Below are 20,654 nucleotides of genomic sequence, written 5' to 3' on the forward strand. Positions count from 1 at the left end.
TTTTCCAAAATAAAAGGGTACCTAATATGTTTTTGAAAGAAGTAACCATTAAACACATAGACATAAATGGAAAACTAAATAAATACATGGTTTAATTAAAGGTAAATTAAATCAGAATACTTATTATGATAAAGTAACTATCTTTGGTAATTGCAGTCTTGAGCCCAGAACCACTATTTTTAATGCTAAGAGCCACTTGTGATTTTTGTGAACATCTCTTTCATATCCTGTTCCTCATTCTTGAGCTTTACGCTGTAGCTGCTCAGTACAGCAATTTGCATGCGTTCTTAGGTTATCCATCAGGTGATGACCATCTTTTTTCTTTTGACAGTGAGTGTTATTGCCTTGTGTTTATTAGGATTCCTGAAATAAGTTTAATATATGGCTAAGGAATTAAATGTTAGCCTGTAAAGAATGCTACGATAATAGGATCAATGTATGTTCACAGAAAAACTTAACTTCTAGTGTTTCCCGTTTTTATGTTCCCTTTTTTCAACTTTGTAAGCACTTAAGTAATAAATGTGTGTGTGTGTATGTGTCTGTATACATATGGAGAAAGAGACTGAAAGGAAATGACAACATAAACTATTGATCAAGCAGACTGGAACAAAATTACTCAGTAGTTAAAAATGGCTAACAGTGAGAGAGCAATCATCCATCCTAGGCTGACATCAGGATGATGTGTCTAGGAAAGGGGAAATACACTAGTAGAGTGAATTGGACAAGATATTGTAGTGGCAACACTATATTTATGCCATTTTTCAAGTCACTGGTGAGACACATCTGAAATTACATTGAGAGAATTGAAACTCAACAGGCTGCAAAGATTAATTCAAACTAGAGCAAATACAGAGGGTCTGGAAGGAGGGCGGGGGTGACTTGTCAGACCAAAACTAAGAAAACATGACTTTTTGAGCCTGCCAAAATAAAGGCTGGAATGTGGGGAGTAGAGAAATAGCACAGCTCACAGTAAATAAAAATGCCAAGGAGAATAAAAATAAATAAATAAAATAAATAAAAATTCCAGGGAGGAATAAAAATATAAAATAAAAAGCACTGTTTTTGTAAAGAACAAGAAGTCTCACCAATTTAGCCACCAATACATTCAGAAGACAATTTTTTAATGTCAGAATTCTATGCAGTTAAAAGAGCCATCTGATACAGATTGTGAGTAAAATGTAAGTACAAAAATATCTAAATTTTAAAGTGGAGTGTATGGCATTTCTGGTAAATTTATGGAAGTGATTATATGAAACAGCTGAAGTCATAGGCAGATGGGTTCAGCCCCACCCAGATTTTTGCACCTATGTGAGAGATTTTGGACAGCTAACATGCTTGTTAATCTTTATGTAGTTAAGCCATCTTCCTACTCTATAAATATTTCTGTATACTGATGTTCTCTTGAGGGTTTTTTTAAAAAATATTAGATCCACCTGTAAGCCTTTACAGTCATTTCATAGGCAGAAGTAAAATATGATCTACTATCCCGTATTCCCTAGCATGAACTAAATTCTATTGACAGGTGAAGCATGTAAAGTGTTTGGCAAACTCTGAAGCCCTTCCATATTGACTTTCTTTGATAAATATTAAAGGATAAAAGGCAACTTTTGACTTTCCTGGAACTTGAACAATCAGACCTGCCACCCTAAGTAAACAGCTTGCCCTTATGTTGGTGAGTGTAGTAAGAACAAACAAATACATGAATGTTCTTCATAATAGATCATATTCAAATTGTATGCACCTGCAGACAGATCTTTCTGCTGCTAAGCTAAAGAAGCAGAGTCCTTAAAGCCCTCTGGATGCTTCTTGGTGGCACATTTGTTCTCAGAAGGTTTTTGGTGTGTCTGGGCATTAGATGCTTTGGGGCTTGTATTACCAGAAGCTTCTGCATCTCAGAATTTTTATGAATTTTAAATATCTTGAATTTATTTAATCTTACTCTGATTGTGTACAGATTTTTAAAAAGGTAGTCAAGACCCAGAGATAACAACCTTGGTACATCTTAAATGAAGAACCTGTCTGGTTTACGTTGTTTTGAAATATATGTCTTTGGTTGTATCTTTCTGTAATACAGTCTCCATATGACACAAAGGTATGTATGGAGTCCTGTACATAGTGGTTCTTGGGCTTACTCAAACCAGAGAAGAATATATTTGAATCAGTACCATGGTGTCTGTTGGATAAGCTGAGGTCTTTCTTTGTGAGCTGAGGCCTTTATTTGTGAAAGGAGCATAAAACTGTTGCACATTTAAGCACTAGTTGGACTTGCTCAGATGAAGTCAGAAGTGGTGAAGGAAGAGTGGGAATGGGATCAGAAACCCTCTCTTAAGCATGCAGCAACATGCCTACTGCAGAGGAGAGACTGCTGCCAGTTCTTCAGCCGCAGAAACACTGTTTTCCAATGGCCTCTGTGTCTCTTGGTTTTAAAATACTTTTTAACTTCAGACTTAATGCATCTCAATTCGATTGCTTCTTTCATGTATTCTCAAGAGGTCATCTCACATTAAAAATGGTTGACTGGTTAACTGCCTCAAATGTAATTTTTGAAATAACACAGAGCTTGTACCAGCCTCTATCAAACCCTGATCTGAAAATGTCTACCAATGTTGCCACCGTTCATGCTAGAGTTCCTGAAACCTTCTTTTTGTGTGTTGGGTCTTATTGGATGTTTGAGTATGAGCACAACTGATGATATTTTATGGATGATGACCACCATCTTCTGTCTTTCTTCCCTTTTATGTGAAGTTCCTCCTGAGTTTCTGAAGCGGCCTGCAAATATTTATGCTCATGAATCTATGGACATTGTGTTTGAGTGTGAGGTGACTGGAAAACCTACTCCAACTGTGAAGTGGGTCAAGAATGGAGACATGGTGATCCCAAGTGACTACTTCAAAATTGTTGTAAGTACTTTGTCCATTTTGCACATTTTTAAGCTATTGACTTGTTAGTCCTCTGACAGATACGCGTGGAAGCTGTGTTGTTTTATAGGACCAGCTTCTTGTTTTCCTGCCATTGTTATTTTGGTTCTTGAAACCCTTAATACTCCATAATTCAGTCATTTTACTGAAACGTTATGGCATGTGCTTGTATTGTATGGGTATTTTTTTATAACTCTAGATTTTTCCATGAGAGACAGACAAACAGTGACAAAAGCACACTTTGTTAGTTGAACCTGTTAAAGTGCAAGCTTGCTCTGAACACTGACTGCTTTCTGCAGCTGTCTGTGATCAGTGTTACTATTTCAAACAAGAGTTAAAATATAAATATAACTGAGCTGTGGGTCATGAGCTCTGGCACACCAGTTGGGAAATTTTTGATGTAGTGAATGTCATTATTGAGACATGGCTGAGAACTTAATAGTTGTATAATTGAGTATACCTGAGCTTGTAGGATTGTAACGGTGAGCTAGGCAGTTATATTCAGTGCTTAAAATACCATTAAGATGGCTGTGGAAATTTTATGACTTGCTAGTGATATGTGATGCTAGAAATTGATAGCCATTAGTAGGAGCTTCTGCTGTTTTTTGTTACTGTATAATTTGAGTTTTTAGAGGAAAAGAGATGAAATCAGAACAGAATTCCAAATATACTTTTTTGTGTTACTGTTCAGCAGTTTCTCCTGTCATAGTGATGTGCCACAGTAACACCATTGTTTCTGCAGTTGTATCCCATTTTTAAATATTGCATTTTTCCTTTACTCTTCAGAAAGAACATAATCTGCAAGTTTTGGGTCTGGTGAAATCGGATGAAGGATTCTATCAGTGCATTGCAGAAAATGATGTTGGAAATGCACAATCTGGAGCCCAGCTGATAATACTTGACCTTGGTAAGATTAACTGTGACAGAGGAGTGCCAAAAGATGGGGAGGAACAATTTCAAGGGACCATCTACAGAATCCATTCTATCTATAACTCGGCTAGAATAGGATGTGATTTTTAAAATCATAGGAGTGGTTTAGTGTCATCTTTTGTATGAAATTAAGGAGTTCTATGGGATTCACCTTGTATTTTGAAAAAGATTTAGCGCCATTATAAGTTGTACCCAGAAATCTAAATAACAGGTTAGCCAAAATAAAAATATTCACTGGAGGTTCAAAACTGACCAATAAGCACTTATGGAGCACACCACAAATGAAATATTTTACATCCAAGCCATTCCAGTGTCAAAAGCCTTTTTCTACTGTTAGTTTAAAAAGCATACGCTTTGTCACATCTTCAAACTGCAATTGCAATATTTTATTTTTTTTTTAGTTTCAGCTGCAATTTAAGATAAATATTTGTTATTGTGCTCCAGTGGCTTTACTAACAGAACTCTGCTTCTCGCTATGTCCTATTTTGGATATGAATAATTGCTGTTAGGATTGAGGACCTACTGTCTTACAGAAAAAAAGGTAGTACAAATATTGTTTCACAGGCATCAGCTTGTTTTGCTCTTTCAGCTCACACAATTCTTAAAAGTAATTTCTGAGAGCTCAAGGAAGAAAAGCAATACTAAGAAGAACAAAGAGAAAGACAAGTCAGACTAGAAAATAACAGTTCTCTACCTTCTGGGCTTTTGTGGTGCCTGCCTTTTTGGGGTATTGTTTCAAAATTCTTAATTCTCTTTTATTCAAATGGGAAGGAGTTAAAAGAACCAGACTTCTGTGTGGTCAGAGGCATGATGTAACTTCACATTTGCAATTTTAACAGACCTGCTAGACCTGGTTTTGGCATTCAGCATACAGACAGTAAACTGTTACCAGCGTGCCATAAAGAGAAAGATTTTTCCGTTTCTTTTCTAATTGTTTTGTAGGGTAGTTGTGCACTTGTGTCTTCTTCTGAATTCTCATTTGGATATGTTCATTGGTGGCCAAAGAGATGCATGTACTTGCCACAATTATTTGAGGAATAGAAGGTGCCCTCTACTGGATTGAGTAGCTTTAATGCTATAGACCCATGGGATTTACACCTCTGTGTTAGGCACCCGTATCCAGCAGTGGCCTACTGTCACCACATTACTAGAAAAAACATTAGAAGTGATTTTATTTCTGCTATATGCATGAATCACCTGTGTGGTTTCCAAATCTTTCAGGTGGAAGCATTTGAAAAATACCAAATAATTGATGTACTTGGGTTTTGAAGCCCTGTCTGAGCTTGTACTTTCACCCGGTTCCCAGGAGTGGTTTATAAATTATTATTACTGTTATTATTTTAGGTCCTGTGGTCTCACCCTTCTTCCTTTCCCTCCCCTGTTGTTCGCCCAGTGGTTTCTCCTTCCTGTTCTCCTCTGGCAACCTGTCCTGTTACACTAAGGACTTTGCCTTATAATGCTGTCCTTTTTCTTTTGCATGCTGCCAAAGGATTGTGGATGCAGTGTTGGTGGAGTCTCATTCGGGTGTAAAGACACATCCATGAAGTTGTATTGTTGTGTTACCTGGCTTGCAGTGTGTTTAGCAATGCACTCCCTGTGTAGCACTGATGTGTTTTAGTTGGTGTTTCCCAACAGTAGAGAGAACCACATGGTACATCACTGGAAGTGCCTTTTATTCTTTTTTTTTGTTGCTGAGTAACGGCATAACAGGTAGTACAACTAGGAGTAGATATTCTGTGTCTTACTCAGTTGTGATATATGGAAGCTTGGATACACAGTTGAAGAAAGATATTTGTTACTGTAAGACTTCTCACCATATATGAACACCACAGAAGGAAAACATATCCAAGGAAGAAGAGTGAAGGTATCATATATAGTAGTTCTTTCATGACAGTTATCTTGGTATGAAAATTAATTCACTAATTTGAACAAAAACTATTCAGAACACTCTTATCATTAATTCAGAAAGCTTTTTTTAAAATGTCAAATCTAATGATGAGAAAATACATACTTTGCCAATTTGAAAAGTAATTTTCAGTGCAAGAATGCTGATTAAGTGCTCACTGAAGTTCTTACCAATTAGCAGCAGTGTGTCCTCTTCCTTGGCAATTCTGTTTTCTCCTTCCTGAATGGAATTGGGATACATCTAGCTGCTTACAGACGATTTTCAGTTAGCTCTTTTGCTTATCCTATCAAATTAGTATTTAATAAATTGAATTTAAATGAGAGAGTAGAAGCCTTAGGGAGTTCCTCAGAAAGGCCATATGCATTCTTTATGGACCAGTGTTGAAGAAATGGACCAAGGCATGGGCATCTCTAAATGGATGGCAGCATTGATTGAGGCATAATTGGCAGTGAAGAGAGGGGTAGTTGGCTACCATCAGAAGTGAGCTTGAGTAGTTGGAAAACTAGTTACCCAGACCTTGATGGAGAAATTATGAGAAAGGTTAAATCGAAATAATCCAATAAAAAACCCTGCTTGCTCTTTACATAACAGATCAAAACTTAACTGCCTTTTCTGCACATCAACTTGTTTCAATCTAAACCTGTCCTATGGAAATTTTACAACATGTTGCGTTTTGCTGCCTACAGTGATCCTGCTTCATCCACAGCTATATGGAGGTGTGCTGTAAGGGGGGTTGAGTGTTCTGAAAGTAAATTACCACTTCTGTATTTTCTTCAATCCCGGGTGACAGCATCTTTTTCATATACAGTATGCATAGAGTATATAACCTGATTATCTGCCTCAAGAAAAAAGGTTTTCAGGTCTTGGATTTTTTTACTTTGCCCGAAGCAATAGTTTGGTGATTCAGCTTGTCTTCTGCACAGGGGTGATTTCAGTGCATGGATGTGTGTGAGTCACATGTTGGAACAGGCTGCCCACGACAGTGGTGTGGTCACCATCCCTGGAGGTATCTTAAGAGTTGTTTTGACATCAGGGATCTGACTTAGTTAAGGTCTTGTCAGTGTTAGGCTGATGGGTGGACTTGGTGGCCTTAAGGCTTTTCCAACAAAGGTAATTCTGTGATTCTGTGAGTGTTTGGTGGCTATGGCCACCCATACCAGTATTTAACAGACTCTCATCTGCTAGAATAAGCCTAATATAATTGTTGATCAGACATAAGGTTATTTTGGGTTGATCTTTTTTTGTATTTGGGGTGATTTCTGAAAAACTTACAGTGTGTATACAGTATATATAGAAGGTATTTGTGGAAAATATTAAAGCGAAGTATTGACTGGCTAAAAAGGGGTAATTTGAAGGTGTAGTGGAGGGCCTTTTTATTTTCAGATTCGGTAGTTCTCTTAATAAACTGAAGAGAACTTACATAGAACTTACAGTTGTCTTGGAACAAGTTGTACTTGGAAATGGATTAGCTGTACAGAGTCTACAGTTTTTTAAGGAATATATGTAAGAATTATGGCATTGAAAGAAGAGATTTTTGGGCAACTCTTTGTAATTGAGAAGGTTGAAATGGGGAAGAGACATGGAGTTGGATTCAAGTAAATATTCCAAGTTATATATTCTACTCCTACCAATATCCCCTGTGCTTTGCTTCAAAGTATTGAATTCTGCAAGAGAATTAAAAAGCATCCCATCTGCTTGCCAAATACTTTGGGGTTTGAAATTGTCTCCCTATTTCTCAGGTAGTGACCTTCCCCAGGAGGCCCTTGGGAATTCCAGTGGAGTTGTGGTTCTACAGTCTGCTCTGCCTCTTGTGTAGAACCAAAGAACTAAGGAAAGGGAAGGGTCTCAATTACTCACTGTCTTACTGATTAAGACATAGATGGTCTTTTCTTATTGCATTCAAATGCCACCACAGAGGACTCCTGTGTATCCCAGGGAGAAGGAGGAACCTTAGTCATGCCTTAGGAAGTGCTTCCTCAGCTGCTTCAAAATCTAGCCCTCCTTCCTTTTTCATACAGAATCAGGCCTTTTTAGTTATAATTAGGTCTTGATGGGTCACCCTCTGACATGTTGTAGAATAGCAGATTGGAAAAGACCTCAGGGTTTATCTGGTCCAACCCTTCTTTGCCAGACATGGTGGTCTTGGCCATCTCAGTTATGGATCAGACTTACTAACGTTCTGAGTTGTAACAAAGCTATTTTTTGTTGCTTTTACAGCATTGTTTTGTGTGGTCTGTGAAAACCCCAGTTTTCACTGATGGGTATCTTGGATGGATACTTTTGGATTTATCTTTGTGGAGGTTAAATGATAGGGACAGGATGAAAAATTCAGCTAGGACCTGTAACTTGGCCTTTACCAGTGTATCTGGCATGGCTCAGAATTACCATTTGGGGACTGAAAAAAGAACAGGTGGTAATGAGGAAAAGGAGGTGCCTTTGGAGGAGGGAGGCAGATGGTTCCCTGTCACCTCTATGTGATCAGCATTTGACAAGTACTCAGGCACCAGGAAAAGGAGTGATTATTGAAAGACAAATCACAGACTGTAAACAAATATGCCATGCTACTTAGAGAACAATTTCAAAACATTATTTGAGATGTTCTGTATCACTTTCAAGATTCTAAAGGCAGTGTGATTTTTGTACTTTAATGCTGCAAAAGTTAGTGTTGTTCTGTCCATCCCTGTGAGCTGTGTTAGGAGTTGGGATCTTGAAGTTACTGAATTGAATATGCTCTTGGTATCCAGGGACACACTGCATCCAGATTTTTTTTCTCCTGGAACTATCAATTTGATTAAACTTAAATTTTTCCTGACAAATAGTTCCTATCTAAAGAAGATCTCCTGCATGCAAATTAGTATTACCAGCATGGGAAGCAAGGAGGAGGAATTAGAAATCTGCATGCAGTTGCAATCTTTGGGATTACAGAAGCATCTCAGGATAGCTTCAAGAGATAGATACAGACCCTTTTGGAGGGACAGGGCAGGGAATCACAGATAAGGGTTGTGCTGTATGCAGGGGACTGACACAAATGGTCTTTTCTTATTGCCTTCAAATGCCACCACTGGCATTTGGCATAGAGTGTCCAACCTTGGAGACTCATCTCATCTCCAACCTTGGAGAGGGTGAGAAGCCAGCCAAGTGCTTATGCCTAAAGGTCAGAGGATGGAAGGGCAGCACTGTTGTGCGTGTCTGATAGGGACCAACTCATCAAGTGGAAATAGCAGTATTTATGTGGGATTTTAACCATCTGGTGTGTGCTGGAATGGCATCCTGATGGTATAACAGGTTATATGGAAGGTTTCTGGAGTAGGATGAAGAGAATTTCTGGGCACAGGTTGTATGTGTCTGGATGAGTAGTGGAGGTGGCATGTTGGACTTGCTATTTAGGATCATAAAAGAGTGATCAAAGATTCAGAGGTCAAACTCAGCAGGGATCCTGAGGTTATTGTAAATCTAAGAGAATTTAAATTAGTTTAAATTTTCTAATTCTAATTCTCTAATTCTTAGCCTAAATTATCTTAAGGACTGAGCAGTACAAATAGCAAAATTACAGCCTTGAACTTGAGAACAGGAGATTTTGACTTGTTTGCTATGTTCCAGTGGGTGATTGTGTTGATGCGCAAGAGGCAAAACATTTGATCCTGAATGACATTCTTCTCAAAGCCCAAAAACATGTAGGAGTTTGAGCTTGTGTGACCAGAGACCAGCAGGGCTAAAGAATGAGCTCTTAACTGAGCTCAGACACAAAAGGAAAGTATTCGGAAGTTGGAAGCAATGGCAGCAAAGTGGCAGATAGTGCATGTATGTGCAGGGATGGAACTAGGAAAGACAGAGCTCAGCTGGGGATGGAAACATTTTAAAGAAGGTTATGGAGCAAATTCCCCAAGAAACCTTGTTATGGATATATGAAACAGATGATGACTGGGAAAATCCAGCATGGATTTATCATTATCTAGGGCAAATAATGCCCAATGATCCCAGAAGCCTTTACAAGATTAAACTGCAGATTCTGGGTTGAGAAGAGAGAACTAAATATTGTTTATTTTGCCTTTACAAGGTCTTTGACACCATCTTTAGTAGTATCCCTACAGCTGAACTGGGGAAATACAGACTGGATGGGTGGGTGGTGGGGTGCTTGGAGAGCTGGCTGGCACAGCAGGCACCCAGTGACGTGATGAATGGGGTGAGGACTAACCAGCAGCCATGGTAATGAGTGGCATGACCCAGGGCTTGGTTCTGGGACAGAGAAGGTTTTATATCTTGTCAGTCACCTGGATGATGGAACAAAGCACCCATAGCAGGTTTGCAGGTTATACCAGATTGGGAGGAGGAGTAGATACACTGGCATAGAGTGGGACCTGTCAGGCTGGAGACATGGCTGGTGGTAACCTCAGAGCTCAACACTGGCACAGGGGACAACAGTGGAGCCCTGCATTGACAGCAGAGTGACTCCATGCTGTGCTGGAGGCTGGCTGCCCACTAAACAAGAAGCTTTGCAGAAGGGACTTAGTGGGGTAGGCAGGAGGTTGAGGACTGTGATTGTTTTCCCCTGCTTGGCACTGGTGAGACCACATTAGGACAATTTTAAGCTTCTTGACACAAGACAGATGCTGGCTTGGTGGAACCCCAATGGAGACCCACCCAAGATAGATAGGGTGTTGGAGCACATGATGTACTGAGATGTACCATAACCCTTAGAACTGTTCATCCTGAAGAACAGGAGCCTAAGAGAATGGAAGAGAGCAGGTGGAGCTGGAAACTGAAAGAGGATGACAGGTTACAGGAAAAGACTGTAGAAAGGGAATTTGCAATTGGATAAAACAGTTTCTCAGTGAGGATAGCTGCAGTCAGATTGCCCACAGAGTTTTTGAAATCTGTTCCTTGAAGATATTTAAGAACACTCAGAGAAAGTCCTGAGCAACCTGGTCTCTGCTCTGCTAGAGGGGTTGCATAGTTGAATGGCTGAGATCCCTCCTAACTAGCAATATTCTATGATTCAGAAACACTACCACTCTGAGAGGTGTGAATGGGCTCCATTTATCTCCTTGTGTATAGTCCTAATGGCAAATTCTGACAATTTTGTGGTATGTATTTCCCTGCTGATCTCCTTACAAGAAACATAAATGTCTGGTATTTGTGGCACAGTTTGACTTGATTAAAGTATAAAACCACTTCAGTTGCAGTGGATGATATTAATTCCTCCTATCCTTATGTGAATCCAAGTTCTGAAAGAGTTTTAAAGACATCATTTGTTGACCTAAATTGGTGTGATTGTGTAATTGAATTCTGGCCAGGTCCATTGCTGCATGAGTAATTCCATTTTATGTAGCTGCTTCTCTGCCAGAGTTTGGCCATGAGCTATCTCAAGTCTGATGGCAGGGAAATGAGCTGGACAGGACATTGAGCAGAGTGGGGAATAGGGACTTCCCACATCTGTGGCAGGGGTGAGGACCTCAGAAGTCTGATCAAAGTTTTCTTGGTTCAGCACATTTCAGCTAAGATTGTGCTGAAATTCAGACATTTCTCCACTGCAAATGGTATTGCCTTGTTTGAGGTTATGTCAGGATGGCACAGACTCAGAGATTTCAGTGGATCAAATGCTACTCTCAGAAGCTGTTTCAGATCCCCTGGACTGTTGCTAATAAAAAAAAATTTGCATCTGTAATTGGATTTCCCACTTCTTGTTATTCAGTCCTTGGACCCTTTTTAACTTGTAAAGTTGTAGAACCTTGGCATTTTCCAGGCCATTTCTCCACCTTGACAACATGCTCTGAAGTTGTACAGGTGCCCTTCGAAGTGCTTGCAGCCCTCCTGACTTGACATTCATTGAAATAATTAACATCACTTTTTCTGCTTCATCATCTAGGTCATTAAAAACTAAGTATGTATGGAACTGTATGGAAATGGGCATTGTACACCCTCCTGTACACCCAACAGTGTCACTGTTCCTTCTGATACCGAAACACTGAGAACTTTTCTGGTTCAGAAAAGTTTCAGATGGTTCTGGATCCTCTTGTAGTAACCCTGGTCTGGAACATACTTACCTGTTTTTGAAAACATCATGCAAGGCAATGTCAAAAACCTTATTTAAATTAAGATATATTAAATACTCTGTGTTTTGCATAGCTTTAAGTCCTGTTCCCTCTCTTACAGGAGGGAAATACTATTTTTTTTTTAGAAAATGTTGGCTTCTTCTGAAAGAAATAAAAAAGTTGGTTCTAACAGGCTTGTGCTCTCATGTGAACAACTCAGTGTCACTTTTGGGTATTTTCAATACGTAACAATATGCATAAATTTAACTTCTATCCTTGGTCTGGTTCAAGCCCAGAAGCAGACATTCAGGTCTTACTTCAGGGCCTCTTTTGGATGATTTCAAGGATATCGAATGTTAACTTCTCAGAGTCTCTCACATCTTGCAGGGTTAATTTTTTAGAGTATTCTTCTATGCAGTCATGTAGTGAGAATCAAGAACATTCAGTGTTGTTGTCAAAGTCATTCAGTAAATATTTCCCATGGAGTTTTATGGTGTTCTTGCAGGCTGTGGACATAAGTGAAAAATGTGCAGGGTGTTGTGGGTGAGATGTCAAAGCAAGATCAGACAAATGATATATGCCATTTAAATTAGTTTGACTAATCATTGTAGCTACTGTATTACAAAAGCCAAACAATTTTCTCTGCCCTTCTATGTGCACACACACACTCACATGTCTAGAAAGTTTTGCATACATAAATACTCATCTTTTGAAATAGAAGAGTTCTGGGATGCTGTTGATACTACAATTCAGAAAAAAACCTCTAAAAGCAGTGAATGTAATAAATGCAACCTCAGGACTGATTGTGTAATGAAGTTTGCAAAAAGTCATGGCAGTGCTTGTGCTAAAAGTAGCCAAAAGGTTTCCTAACCTTGCTGCCTCAGTCACTTCTTATAATATCAGAATGGCTTCATATGAATGTTGAACAGCTTGGAAATCTTGTTTTGGGAGTTGTGTTTTAGGAATATAAACAGCATCTGAAATCACTGACTTCAAACAGTGTTTTGTAAAACCAAAGCCAAACTCTGAGAATATTTTGCTACTGGTTGTGTACACTTCATTGCTGATTTCCTGTAAACACAGCAGTATGTTCTCTTCAGTCCTGAAAGACTTTTTTTTCTTTTTTTCTTTTTTTTTTTTCTGGTTTAATTTTGATTTTAATTTACATTAATTAGCCAGTCTTCTCAGTGAAAGTCAGCCTTTGTGTTTCTCATGGCTGTGTGTATCTTATAAGTTGGCAAGAAGCTATTTTAATTCAGTTCGTTCCATCTCTTGACTCAGTCCTTGTTTAGAAAGTGTCCTTTATTTATGCCCTTTCATGCCCCTGCTTATGTGGGGTCTTACTGAGAAGTCAGACTGACACAGCTAAACCATGCTAGATCTCAGACTTCTTGAATTCTAACTTCATGAAATTGGTGCCTAACCAGTTCTTATGTTCTGCATTCAATATTCTACCCATGTTAAAAATTGGCATACGCTTTAAGTACGTTACTCTAATTTAGATTAAAGTAGTAATAGATTAATGTTTGCCAGTGTGCAGTGAATTGTAGGAAGGCATAACAAAATGGATAGGATGCTTTGATCGTGCTTATTAGTTTTCATTTCTTTTTTTATGACTGGATTTACAGTTGACTTGGCAAAGAAATTTGAAACCTCACAAAGGTATTCTTATCAGTTCAGGTGTACCCTAGCTTAAATTTGTCTGCTCAGTGCAAATATGGGCTATGTGGTTGCTACTTATACAATTTTACTTAGAAACACTTGGACTGTGTCACCAATTTAATTTTGTATTTCATGAGTGAAATAAATGTTTAAAAGGTACTTTTGATTAAAGAAATTATATGTCATATTGTGAAGTAGAATGATACATACAGATTTTTAAGAAACTTTCAGAATATGTTAATACATGTTTTCTTTTTTTATTGCATCACAGCAAAAGCAGGATGAACTAGGACTTGCACATACTGTAGAACAACTGTGAAATGGGCTCAAAGGCTCTGAGTCCCTGTTTTATATCATGTCTTCAGGGCTATCCTGAATTCCCAGTAGAGCTCAGTCCAATAACTTTGTCTTCAGAAAGTCTTGGTTACTACTAGATAATATATTGTCAGCAGTGGTTATAACCAGGAACCAAAGCTGTGCAGATGGAAAATAGCATTAAGCAGATGTGAGTGTATTCAGTGTGACCGACTGATTGTTCTGTAGATGGCTTCTATTTGCAGGCAAAAATAAAAATAATCAGGGTGAAGAATATCAGGTGTATAGAGATTGCATAGTTTTTTAGTATCTTTTCTTTGATTTTAGGTTTTTTTGGGGTTTTTTCTTTTCTTTTCTTGTTTAAATGCAGAGTACAACAGCAATATTAGCTTTATGTTTGCCTATCACAGCTACCAAAGGTATTTCTTCTGCCTTCATTATTCATAAACAGGGTTGTCAAGATTGACAGAAGTAGCCTAAATTGTAATTGATCCTAGGCTCATGTTTTAAAGGGTAAGATCAGATTTTGTCAGTCTCATACCAGAGCAGGGAGAGCAGGGAGCAAATGTGTGGATATGGTCTTAATTAGTTGCTTATACTTCAAAGTTGCTAAATTATACAGTAATATCAGAAACAGCTGAATGCCATTTGGAGAAAAAGGCAAAAGCATTGGTTTACAGTTTTCATTGCATATGTAATGGGATTTCAGTACCTGAGTATTCGAATCTGTGAGAAGATTCTAACTTCTGAAGTCACGTATTTTTCCAGCAGTCTTTACAAGAAAAGTTAATAAGCTTTATACCTTATATACATAAGGTATATATAGATATAATGTATATGTAGATGTGGTTTTATACCATAAGGAGGTGAAATAAATCTTAACACTTATTTTTAATAACATGCATTCAAATTTGACTAGTTTTAGCATTGAAACATATTGTAAATTGTCACTGTTCTCACTGCATTAGAAATATCCTAGTTTAGTATTTTCTTATTTTCATGATTGTTTCCCTTCTTCCATTGCCTCTCTTCCCCCCATGAAACCAAGAAGCTAATAGTTGTGGAGCCAAAGGCTTTGTAAGACAAACAGATTCTTTGTAGTTTTCCTGTTGACACATTCTTACAGAAGGTGTGAAAGGGAAATAGGGAGGAAGGAAAGTCATATTGGGTCTGCTTTTTGTTGTCCTAGTCACGGAGCTACTGGGCATTTAAGCAATGGGCATGTCTTTAGCATCATTGTACATAGAACTGTTTTTTTGATCTTGTTGATCAGCAGTTTTTAACAGTGGTGATCCCAATTTAAAATGCTGCATGTGTTGCTGTAAACTCCAACGTATATTTGGGAATAACCTCACATTCTTGTGCACTGTGCATATCAAATTCTGGGCTATGTAAAAAAGTTCTATTTTAAACATGCTGATGGAGGTTACTGTTTCTGTTGGAATTAGAAAGAGAAGCATAATTAAAGCAGAAAGGAAAAAAATCTTAATTATGAGATTGGCTTTTGTGTTCTTTATACGAATTCCCAACCATCTTTGTTTCTACAAAAATAGCAAATCTGAGGTAGCTGGTAAGTGGTAAGTGAGCATCAGGTATTTAGAGTCTTTAAAGGAGAAATCCAGGACAAGTTAATATTAAAAATAACAATACTACATCTGGTAGTATTGCTGTACACATGGTTATATCCTAGAAGAGAAGAGGTGGGGGTTTGCTTGGTATCCTTATTTTAGGAAAAAATGAAATTGTATGTATCAACCTAACTGGTAGAAAAGTAGATCACACTAGATATGTACAAGATATGTACTAGATCTGTACAAGAAACAAGTAATTAAAGAACTTGCTGTTTGATAAAGAGATTGGCAGACATGAGTACAATTTTGACATACAAACAGCTTGTTCACTTTCATCTGTTGAAAATTCAGCTTGCCAGAGTTGTTACTGCAGAGTTGTTTAAAGTGTCGACAGACCCCAAAAGGAGGGAAATTATTTTTCAGTTCCTAGTTGCTTTTTGGACAAAACCATAGACTAGGATTCAGATAAATCCTGTGTACTGCAGCTACCTCAGGGTCAGCATGTGTCCGCTGCAGGTATCTTAAATAAGAAGACACACATTTTATCCAGAGGGAACTTCTAAGAGTGTTATGGTCATTTAAATAAAATATTTTGGTTTAAAATCAAAAGGCATCCAAGTTATCTACAAGAAGAAGCACTGAACAGCAGCTGGAATTGCAGCTGGTGTATTAACCACAGCTCGGGGACAGGTTATTTTTTTTTCCTTTTAGGATGTTACTGAGAAAAGAGAAAAAAGGAGCAGTTACCCTGTGGTGATTCTTTGAAAATACATCCTTAAATAGAATCATAGAATCTGCCAAGTTGGAAGGGATCCATCAGGATCATCAAGTCCAACTTGTACCCCCAGAATCACACCATGTGCCTGAGAGCATCATTCAGATGCTTCTTGAACTCAGGCAGGCATAGTGCTCTGACCACTTCCTTGGGGAGCTTGTTCCATTATTCAGCTGCCCTCTGGGTGAAAAACCTTTTCCTGGTATCTAACCTAAACCCCCCTGATTCAGCTTTCTGCCATTCCTCCGAGTCCTGTCTTTGGTCACAGGAGTGAAGAAATCAATACCAGTCCCATCTCTTCCCCTTGTGAGGAAGCCATAGACTGCTGCGAGGTCACCCCTCAGCCTCCTTTTCTCCATACTGAACAATCCAAGTGACCTCAGCTGCTCTTCATAAGTAATCTCTTCCAGATCATTCACTATCCTCATGGCTCTCCTTTGTGTACTCTCCAACAGCCTGAAGTCTTTTCTATACTGCAGTACCCAAAGCTGCACACAGTGCTCAACGTGAGGCCATACCAGTGCAGTACAAACCTCCCTTGACTGGCTGGTGATGCTGTGCTTGATGCACCCCAGGACACAGTTGACCCTCCTGGCTGCCAGGGCACACTCCTGGCTTACATTCAGTTTGCCATCAACCAGGACCCCCAGGTCCCTCTCTGCCACACCGCTCTCCAGCCACGCAGTGCCCTGTCTGCATTTGCCACCAGGGTTGCCCCATCCCAGGTGCAGAACTCAGCACTTGCCCTTGTTAATTTTCATGTGGCTGGTGATTGCCCATCTCCCTAACCTGTTGAGGTCTCTCTGCAGGGTCTGTCTGCCCCTGAGGAAGCCGACCACTCCCATTTTTGTCATCTGCAAACTTGCTTAAAATCCCTTCCAGTGCTGCATCCAAGCCATTGATGAAGATGCTGAAGAGGACTGGGCCAAGGGTGGAGCCCTGCAGGACCTCACTAGTGACCAGTCACCAGCCTGATATTACCCCATTCACTGTCACTCTTTGTGCTTGACCTCTGAGCCACTTGCTCACCCATCATATAGCATGGTTGTCTAGCTGTATGCTGGATATTTTACCCAGGAGGATGCTCTGAGAGACAAGATCAAAAGACTTCCTGAAGTCCATCCACTGGCTTCCCTTGATCATCTTAGGTGGGCTACCTTGTCATAAATAGAAATTAAGTTTGACAAGCAGGACTTTCCCCTCCACAAGCTGGCTGTGACCAACAACTGCATTGTCCTCCAGGTGTTTTCCAGTACCTCTCAGGATAATTTTCTCCATGATTCTACTAGGCACTGAAGTTAGACTGACTGGCCTGTAGTTTCCAGGGTCCTCCTTCTTGAATATTGGATCAATATTAGCCAGCTGCCAGTTGACCGAGGTCTCTCCAGACTGTCAGGTCAGGCAGTGTGTTCATCAGGTAGTGTGACTGAATCCTGATACTGGTGTATTGGTGCTGTTCTGCCATCACAGCATGGATTTATTCCTAAACCTGCCTGATGGGGATGGGGATTGGTAATTGTTGGTAGCACTTACAGAACTGACAGTGCAGTGGCCCTGCTACCTCGGGTATGCAAACAGTGAGTGAGAACTGAACAGTGCTGAGAAAACCAGGGTAGGGGAGATGGAAATGAAGGTGTGGGGAAGTGGTGTGTTCAAGGTGATAAAATGAGTCATTGGCAGAATCCCAAACTTCAAACTGAGGGAGCAATCTTGCCTAACTCTTCAAATATGCAAATGGCTGCTGTGAAAATGAACACTTCCCAAAACTACATGGTATTTCTATTAGGAGCTATTCCATAAAGAGCTATGCTATGCACGTTTGCTTTTGAAAGAAAATTATTGCATTCCTCCTATTATTAAAGTCAAATTATAGCACATTGTTGCAGGTTCTACTGTTCTTGAAAGATTTTTATTTTGCATAAGAGTTCAGTTTATGAATATTTATGTAAGGAGGATAACCTGGACAGGTTGATGCATTTTCATGAATTTTTACTGCCTTGGGTTCATATGTGTGTTTTGTTTAAGGTTTTGTAGTCTCCTTTCTCAAGGAGGGGTCGTTAAAAAAAAACAGTCTTTTTTAAAAATGAACTATTCATTATTGCATTTTAAGACTGTGTTGTCCATCATTGTGCAGTATATAGTTCTGGTTTGAATTTCTGTGCAATAACAAAATCTGTTTAAAAGTACATAGCTTTAAACGCCTGGATGATAGACAGAGAGATGTTTGGCTTCTGTCCTTGTTTTTTATAGCATGAGTCCCATGATCCAAATACAGGCAGGGCTTTTTTTTTTCTTTACATCCTCCCCTGAAACACTGGTATCTGATCTAAACTGTGGGGCTCCTGCTTAGGTCTGTAGGAGAGGCTGCCTTCCCCTGTGGGCTCAGTGCTGCCTGGAGTGCATCAGTGAGCTCTGTCTCACCTTTTTGCACGGGTGTTTTATGTGACAGGAAAAAAATCAAATTTTTTCCTCTACACCAAAGCATTTCATCGTGAAATGGAAGTGGGAGGAGTGTTCTCTATCACAGTGGGTTTTATGACTTCCTTTGAAAAACAAGCTTATGGTCAGAATTTGTCAGGATATTTATACAGTCCCTATTTATTCCCTGCCCATCAGTGTCCAGCTTATATTAGAATGTAGAACTGAAATAATGCATGAAAATCATAATCTGTGAGTATTAGTCAGGAATTTGCTTCTGTGTATTTTTAGTGAGCTTTTTTGCAAGTAGTGTGAATTTACTGAAGTGTAAATAACAGTTCTTATTCTCAGTGGAAATGTAAATTATTCTAAGGCAATTATAAAAAAACCAAAACAAAACAAGCATTTTGCTGGCCTGCTTTAGGCAAAAAGTATCAGCATAGAGAAATAAGTAAGCAAGCATCTTCATTTCATTTTATGAAGAAAATGTGGGTTGCTGTTGCTTGGAGGACGATTTGTTCCTCAGGATGGGGATGGCATTTGGTTGTTCAAGTCTGCTAGAGGCAAAGTAGGGTCAGAGCTGTGTTCAGGTTCTTCTGCCTTCTTGAGAGGATCGAGTGAAAGGCTTTTGTGAAAAAGGAGTTAGTTAACTTAAGATGAGAAAGCAGCAAAAAGTTTTATAGTACTGAAAAGAGGAGGATAATGGTGTCCAGGTTTAGCTCCTTGGAATACCTTCCCTGTAGGTCCAGGTGAATGCTCACCTCCCAGGGTGGGATGGGAGATGCTCCAGTTGGAGCTGGGTCTTCCTCAGCCTGGCACAGTTCTCCAATTGCTTCTCTCACAGTTCTGTTGTCCCCTTTCAATGGGGGGCAGTCATTATGGTGAAACAAAGAGACATGAAGGTACTGTTTCCATGTGAACATGCTTTTTCTTAAAAAAAAAAAGTCACCATTCTGCTGTTTTCATGTGTGTTTTGGTACCAAATGTCTTTTCTGTGCCATGGTAAGCATTGCTAATGGATTTTTCAGTTAATCATAGCAAATAATGTATAAAATGCAATATAAAAGAAAAACTGTATGTTTTGATCTATGAGCTTGGTATCCCTGGCCTATAGTGCATCACAGCTACACACTGGTGTAGGCCTCAGGCAGCTTCCTTGCTGGGGTCAGTTCCTCAGCAGATGTGCATTGCCTTCCTGAATGATCTGTGCTATTTTAATTGTAGAAGTAATTTCAAGGTCAGTAGGCTTTAAGTCCAGCTGGCCACAGCTGTGCTGCTGTGTAGATGTTGGTCTGAATGTTCTCCTGTGTTTTCTTTTTCTGACATCTCCTTGTAGAGCAAAATCACACACAAAGTTCTGCAGTTCAAATGACCTCATGAAGCACAATTGGTATAATTCTGAATTTTCTCAGAAATAGTAAATGTTGTTGTCCTCTTATGGTCATGTCAAACATTCACAGATCTGTGTCTCACTCCAGGTGCTTGGGGGTGCTGGTGGTTGTCATGAAATCCAGGAGATTCAGGGCATGTGTGTTCCATTAAACAGACCAGAAATTAGTTTAATCCAGTACTCTTTCCTTGTTGAGTCACTTTTTCAGCTTTGTGTAGAAACACCTCCTAGTAGAAGCACAAGTGTCTGATAGAATCCTTTTAATTAGTTTTTGCAAGAGAAGGAAGAGTGATTCAGTTATTGTAACAGATGCATTTAGACAAAGTACCAACTTCAGCATGGTGGCCATTTCTTCTACTAGAACTTACTAGCATCAGTTAGTAACCTTTTTTTCTTTGATTATGGTGTCATACAGGGGACTATTAGGAATAGCAAGATGATATCCCTACTGTCATAAATTTATGAATTAAGCATTTGAAGAAAGACAGCAATTCAGTTTGGGTAAAACCTAGAGGAACAAAACCAAGATAAAGCAAATTTTTAAAAGATAGTTGTATAGCATGGAATTTTATTTTATTGTTTCATTTTCATGACTTCATTTTATTATTTCACACTTACTACTACCAGCTACTGCTGTGGTTGTGTTTTTTTAATACTGTTAGGAAAAATGTAAAAAAGAAAATCAGTGGCTTTTAACTCTGACTCCTTGCAGCATCAGTCTTTTACTCCTGATCAAA

General features: G+C 39.1%; 1 protein-coding gene across 11 annotated transcripts in view; it reads left to right on the forward strand.

Moving 5' to 3' along the window:
• NEO1 (neogenin 1) overlaps positions 1 to 20,654 on the forward strand; it is a 191,438-nt gene that overhangs the window by 116,213 nt on the left and 54,571 nt on the right. For all 11 annotated transcript variants that reach the window (XM_071754849.1, XM_071754845.1, XM_071754854.1 and 8 more), the window contains 2 exons: positions 2,746 to 2,900; positions 3,705 to 3,825. In XM_071754849.1, coding sequence (XP_071610950.1) covers positions 2,746 to 2,900; positions 3,705 to 3,825 — 276 coding nt within the window. The remainder of the gene's footprint in view (positions 1 to 2,745; positions 2,901 to 3,704; positions 3,826 to 20,654) is intronic.

This window comes from Heliangelus exortis, chromosome 11 (genome assembly GCF_036169615.1).
Source record: "Heliangelus exortis chromosome 11, bHelExo1.hap1, whole genome shotgun sequence".
NCBI classification, from domain to species: Eukaryota; Metazoa; Chordata; class Aves; order Apodiformes; family Trochilidae; genus Heliangelus; species Heliangelus exortis.